The sequence below is a fragment of the Toxoplasma gondii genome, chromosome V (assembly GCF_000006565.2).
Source record: "Toxoplasma gondii ME49 chromosome V, whole genome shotgun sequence".
Lineage (NCBI taxonomy): Eukaryota > Apicomplexa > Conoidasida > Eucoccidiorida > Sarcocystidae > Toxoplasma > Toxoplasma gondii.
Genome location: NC_031472.1, coordinates 8,249 through 15,288, shown reverse-complemented (window position 1 = coordinate 15,288; position 7,040 = coordinate 8,249). Strand labels below are relative to the sequence as shown.

Below are 7,040 nucleotides of genomic sequence, written 5' to 3'. Positions count from 1 at the left end.
CGATCTGGCTTATCGATTCTCATTTCGCATTGAAAACTGACGCGGAGCGTCTCAGGGTATGGGAACACTCGACGAAGAGAGGCTCAGGACTGTCGGCCTGGCTTAAGGAACAGACACACCTCGCATGGCGGCAACCGTTGTTCCTTGCGTCGATGAGGAAAGGATGGTATTTTGGGGGCCTCAATCCTCGCTGCGTCTCCTTATCTCTCTACATGCCTTCGTACAATGGCTGGACGGCTTTTGCAGCCAACCGGTCTCTCAGGGAGGGGTCATAATTCTCTGGTTTCGCTCCTCGCCCGAGCTGCAAGCTGTTACTGCCAGCCAAGCACCAGATGGCGGAGCATCGGCGGAGGATACCGAACCTTCTGACGGTCACGATGATGATTCAGCATCATCCGGAAAACCCGGAGAAGTGTCCGCATCGCACAGCAGACAACGGACCTCCGCGATCGCACCACTGGCATCTACAAGCAACGACGGATCGCATTCTGCACTCGTCTTGAATTTAGAGCAACAGCTAGCGCAATTACAAACCCGACGGCGGCGGCTCCAAAACAGTGTGCGCCGTCAACGTTATCTCTGGTCCAGTGAAGACAGGTTTGTGACTCACAGAACGAAAAAGGTAATTACCGCGCTTCCAAGAATCATAAATGCTGTGTGCTTGCGCACTGTGCGACTCGTGCTCATCTCCGGTTCCCCACCCCGCTGCCTACGTAACACAGAAGCGCAGAGGCTGAATGATCGTTCTGCTTCGCTTGATGGCAATAGATCAGCGGCAGCCACAGCTGAACCTCTGCCTTGTGGCAGCCGTGCGCGTCGATCTGAATATGCTAGAGCGGAGCGGTCGACGAGGCGCCCATGTCATTCGGTGCATCATCCGGCAGCGTGATACTACACTCGCGGAAATCATATGAGACAGTGCCACGTTCGAAGTGGCTTAGTGTGAATGTGGTGATGTTTTAGGCCGCAGAAACTGTAATGGTATTCACACTGCATTTCGCAGTGGTGCCCGTACTCCTGTATCCGACATTGTGTGTTGATCTCGCGAGCGGGACTCCCGTTGAAACGAGATTCGCCTAGTGAATAAACAGTCATCGCATATGGCTGGGTCGTCTGGAGCAACAGGTGGGTGTAACAATTGCAACAGACCCTGATTGGAATCCGCGACCGTGTGAGGCATTCCTCGTCCGCAGCATCCCGCGGTCTCCCCCTCGCCCGGAGGCTGTAGCGCAGCTCAAGGCAAAGTATCGGTCGGAAGTCGATAAGAAGAAACGGGAAATGTCTGTGGTGGAGAAGTCCATCCGTGAGATGCAAATCGAAGAAGCAGCCCTTCGCTCAAGGCTTCTCGAATGCCGCAGAGGATGCAACCAGACACCAGCAGAGCATGGGACAGAAGGCCCTCGAGGCCCGTCGACATCAACTCGTCAGTTCCAAAGTGAGACGTACAAGATTGTGCACCCCGCAGCAGCAGCAGCACCAGCTCATAGACACAGTCCATCTAAACTGGCAAAACCGCCTCGGTCAGCAGCAGTCTCCCTGGCAGCTTCACGTGAGCATTTTGGTTTCTGTGAAACGCAGAATTCGTGGTGGAACCGCAGACCAGCATATCGATGAGGCCTGAGAACAGGCTGCGAGTGCCTAGCAGAAGAGAGAAATACTATAATGCAGCCAGGTCATCCACCGCGGTACGGCCCTCCCAGATCACCTAGCACAGTCAGACGTTCTCTGGCTACATTTTCGTATGGCAGGAGAGCCTCGACAGTCACAACTAACATGCATCCGTGGTTTGGCTGTGGCAGGTCGATAGTGTCCGGTGAAGGAGGGTACGTCTTTGCGCATGTAAGCGAATACTCATTTATATACGTTAATCGCTCACATCCTCGCTTACCGCTGACTTACTGAGCCACATGGGGACTGCTGTACACCACTACATCACTGGACGACTGGTTAAGGCACCCGAAAATGTTGCATTTCAATATCTGAACCCTATGTTTCTTCCGCGTCACTCGTTCACGGAGACTGTAGCTGTGAAGGAGGTACCAACTGTACAAGGAATAATCATGTCCATCTGTGCATGCGATCATAGTGGAAGACATCATCCGCGAAACAGAATTACCCTTAGGCTTCTTCTGGGGGCCAAGACAAAGGGAGCGTCGGGAAGCGTTCTTACCATATTGGCGACAGGGTTCAGAGAGCGAGCGTCTTTTGGTCCTCGGATCGTGTCTGTGTATGCATCGATATCGACACCAACCGAAGTCAGGCAAAGACGCACTGGCGGCTATGTGTCTGAGTCAGGATCGGCAGAAGCTGCAGACGTCCTACAAGGTGGCGATGATTCTGCACTATCTAGAGACAGGCGACGCGTAGACACACGGAGCAGCAACCGTCTGGCCTCTGCACGGATACTTATGCCGCCAGCCGACTCCGGCAGTGGCGGCTCCGGGCTGCCTCTAGGTTTGGAGGAGAGGCTGGAGCTGGTGCGTGCGCAGAAACGCAGCACGCAAACCCGCCTGCATAAACTTCGGCATCACTGGTCGACCGAAGCCGCATATATCAAGTACAGGACGTTATCGTCAAAACGGCATCGGGCTAAAACCGGTGTAAGCGGTCGTCTGGAACACTGTGGTCGCGTCCATGTTCGCATTCTCGGCACCGCCAGATAGAGACGGACGTGCTCGGGGTGTGTGTGAGCTCTGATTGGGTAACTCACAACGCTCCACAGTCACGGCTGAACTACCTGCATGCCACTCTATCAGTGGAACTGACTCTGCACGCGGAACGGAAAAGAAACGATGAGGCGCACGTGTCATTCTGTGTATCTGCCGGCAGCGTGCCTGCAGCAAACACGAATACAATGGGACGTCGTGTCACATTCCGCGTGGTTGCCTGTGATGGGGCTAAGATCCGGATCATATTGATTGCGACGATGTTCACTCAGCTTTCTTCCGTGGTCCAAGAGCGCCTGCTTCCGACAACTTCGCTTTAGTTCTCAACCGGGTGCCTCCCGCCGCATGTGGCGTTTCGTACAGCGGTCGTCTGTCCGTCGGATTTCTAGGTTTTCCTGACTAACAGCTGAGCGCGTTGACCGTCGCCACGCCTGCTTGGAAACTCTGACATCTGACTCCCTGTGTCATTCCTCAGAAGGCCGCGGAGTTTCCATCTCCAGAAACTCTGGAAAAGTACAAGAAATCGTATTGGTCTCAAGTAGATGCGAAGCGACAGGACATGCTTGTGTCTGAGCAGTCCATCCTTGACATGGAAATCGAAGAAGCTCAACTTCGCGCGATGCTTCTCGAATGCCGCAGCAAAGCCAGTGAAGCACCAACTGAACCAAGCACGGAAGGTCACGCAGGAGCGTCGACATCGACTAGTCAGTCCCAAGGTGAGACAGGTTGAGTGGCTTCGCCGTTTGAAGAGCGACCATCTCACACCGTCAGTTCCACTCACTCGGCAAACCATGACTGCATGCGAGACTCTCCAATGTCTTTTTTTCGTGTCTGTTGGTTTTGACTAAGCGCAGCATATGTGCTGGGACAAGCAGCTATCATATCAGCGAGGCCTGAACCAAGGCTGAAGTTGTCGAGCATAAGAGAAGAACACATGAAACAGGCGAGTTCGCCCCAGAGGTGGCCTCCCGCAGTACTCTACCGGAAACACAGGCATGGATTCTATGGTTCCATGTTCCGCATGGCAGGACAGGCTCAAGAACGATAACTAGCGGGAGTGCGCGATTTGCATGCCGCAAATCAACCGCATCTGACGACATAGCGCACACGAAAAACACATGTCGGCTCGAATCACCATTACCACGTCGGCGAGGATGTGAGGCAGACAGCTTCGTTCGGATGCCTGAGATAGGCCTGCCTATGCATCAAGAACAGTATGCGCCGGTTTCCGGTGACCATTCGCGGATTTGGTCCATGCAGGGATACAGACGTCGGGATTGCAAGACCCCGAGGACGTATCGGCGACAGCCGAATCACCAGATGTGCCGCGGGAGGACTCACCGCGCCCAGGCTGCTCCTGGTGGAGTACCAGCTCTCCCCCTTCATCACTGCGGTCGACGACGAAAGGTGCCGTGCCCAGCCCTTCTGCTGAGGATCGCATGACGATATTACAGAGAGACCTCAACCTGCTTCGCGCAAGGAGGTCGAACGTCGCTGAGTTGCGTCGCAGCATCATGAGGAAGTGGAAGGATGAAGGCGCGTTTGCGAACACATATCTTCAGAGACTGAATAACCGTCTGAAGGCGAAAAAAGTGAGTTACTTTCAACCGCTTTGTTTGCTTGTGGGGCAACGGGGATGCTCTGCCAGTAAAATGGTATCTGGTTGTGTCAACGTTTGCTGCATGCCCTGTTCATATGTGACGAGTTGAACACGCCTTTTCGACCGACGCTGTGATCGAATATTCCTCGCTGAGCTGTTTTCCATATACGGTTTCCGTCGTTACCGTCCCAGTCCTTTCGAAGATGCGGTGATCGCGATCCGACGTTCTTTAAAGCAGACTAATCTCGGTAGACGATAGACTGTCGGTGCCAATAGTTGTGTATATTGTGACTCTCTGCAGTACTTTGGAATACGCAGAGGCTCCTCAAACAGATGCAAGGCACTTGTGCCTTGAGTTGTATTAATGGACTCAGCTATAAATAAATTTCGCATAGTTAAGCATTGTTCTCATGAATCGTCGGTCTACCTGTCCGTTGAATTTGCTAGCATGTGTTTTCAATTCGTCACGCTATGCTCGCCAGTGCGTCGACCTATAAACGGCTCACACGGTTATCCCTCTGTCCGGGTCAGGCTATGCCTGCAGATGGCTGCAATCGTGTTGTCGCCTGAGCTTCACCAGCAACTCTCTCAGCAATACCATGATCGCTGCTCACAACGATTAGCGCGTATAGAGGATCTCAGCAAGGAGATAAGGATGCTTGAGGAAACGGAACAGAGACTAGCCGCTCAACTGCAGCATGCTCGACAGTCGAGTGATTTGGCCGCAGAGACGCAAACGCAAGCGTCCGCCGTTTCCAGCTCCACGGAACCAGCAGAGGCGTCGGATGTGTCTGGGCGAAGCTCTCCGCGAGGCACTACCCAGGTGCCTAGAGATCTGGTGGAACGACAATCTGAGCCTGCCTTGGAAAAGCCCTTGGACGAGGCTGTTGCGTCACCGTTCGTTGCTCAGACTCCTTCCCGATCACCAACGCCAGTGACGACCACAGAAGGGGCTTCGCGAGAGTCAGCTGCCTTGGCCTCCACCACGCATTCTATGGCCAGCGGGGATCTCACAACATCATCGGACTGGTTGACGCACGCTGAGAGAACATCGGAGTCTGCTTCACCGCTGATTTTGCATCACCAGACGGCCCCTCTGTTTGCCGCAGGTGCCCCACAGGCGGTCGTGTATGGGGGCCCCTGCACCAGCGGCGATAGCGGTGGACCCCCATATTCTCTATCCCAAATCTTCGAACACGCCGGCGCTGCGCATACTACTGGGGACCCGCGCACAGAGAGTAATATTCCTGAGGACATCCTGGAGTTCGTTCTGTCCCATTCCGCACCAGCAGCGACTGCATATGGGGACTGCGCTGCGCTCCTCGCAGAATCGACACCCTCGATCATTCAGCCATGGAGTCCAGAATATTCGCCACCACCGATCGTCTCCGCGAGCGAGCACGCGGCAACGAGTTCGTCGTGGCCCCACCCGACTACGAGTGCCTCGGACGAAGGCGCAACACCCTGCGCAGTCCCAGCTAGTAGCAGCGCGTTTTCGGGGCCATGGTGGAGCTCGCCTCAACCACAGCGCTCCTGGCGTAGGCATCCCACACACCTGCATACACATCCGAACAGTGACATCCCCGCATCACGAGAGTATCCGGACGAAATGAGATACCAGAGTCAAGGGGGGAGCTACGTTGCCACATGGATCGAACAATATGGTCCACATCTAATCGACTAGTGAATAATCATAGCACATCAGTCATTTCTCCGGGTGCCGGGGGGTGGGGCGCTTGAGGACGAGTGTGTAGCAGACATGGAGTCGTGTTGCGGCGATGAGCGGCACGGAACCTAGTCCGAGAAGGACGTCGGCCACTGTTTCGGAGTGCCGCCACTTGTGGGTGTGTAGAGATGGGAGCTGGCGGCATGTCTATTTCTTATACGGTACAGTAGGCCGGTTTGGGCTTGCAGCACACCCTCAATATTTTATGGTCTGACAAAACCACGTATTGGCCTCTATACAGCGGACTCGGTAAGTGCGAACACATTCGCAGCATTGTATTTGCTGCACTAGCCGTGAAGCGAACCTGATACGGGGAATAGAATTTATTGACAAGAGCTCCCGTGAATCCCAGAGCGGCCCGAGCAGTGATGATACAGGAAGGAAGCAGAACCCACGTACCATTTGTTGTCGCGGAAAGGTTGCCGCTGTGTCATCATTTTCAACAGATTTTCCCGGTGCCCTTGGACATTATGCACCTGTTTTTGGCGAGCCGCTACCGCCTGAACCTCGACAGCCACTGCTTCAGTCCCCTGCCCGGGCGCCTCCCGCCGACGTCATCCCGCCACATGCAGCCCAGCCGTCCACGGCGTTCGTGGATGTCCCTTCGATGTTTCAACAAAGCCAATTGCGGTCGCCTCAACTCCTGTCGATGCGCGTCCGGCCCCCGGATTCGACCTCTACCACACCGCCCTCCCTCACGTCACCCAGCCGAAGAATTACGGGTGAGCAAGTGAAGCAGTGCTGCCAACTCGCGAGGGTGTGGAATGTGACACCTCTGTTCACCTATTTCTACACAACATCTGTTTTAGAAAAGCGACGCGAACCCTACTGCGCCCCCATCCAGCAGTGTGTGCCGGTGTTTCGGATACGAATGTGTACACGAGAAGCTTTAGTGCAGTCTCATGACACGCGTCATGACAGACGGCATGACATGCGGCTTGACATGCAGACGTTTGCGTCTGGCTGCTTTGTGAACTCGCCTCCGAGAACGCCTCATAATGGAGGACATTCTGGGAGCTGTACTGTGACAGTAACCGGCGCTTCATCC

At 54.6% G+C, this 7,040-nt stretch overlaps 1 protein-coding gene across 1 annotated transcript; it reads left to right on the top strand.

Annotated features, from left to right (window-relative positions):
- Positions 1 to 1,278: 1,278 nt before the first annotated feature.
- On the top strand, positions 1,279 to 6,966 carry TGME49_296231 (hypothetical protein; the record flags this gene model as incomplete). The annotated part of the gene is made up of 7 exons (XM_018782297.1): positions 1,279 to 1,435; positions 2,296 to 2,600; positions 3,142 to 3,382; positions 3,927 to 4,258; positions 4,811 to 5,804; positions 6,439 to 6,838; positions 6,942 to 6,966. The coding sequence occupies 7 exons, from the start codon at positions 1,279 to 1,281 to the stop codon at positions 6,964 to 6,966; spliced, it is 2,454 nt and encodes an 817-aa protein (XP_018637915.1).
- Between the last annotated feature and the right edge of the window lie 74 nt (positions 6,967 to 7,040).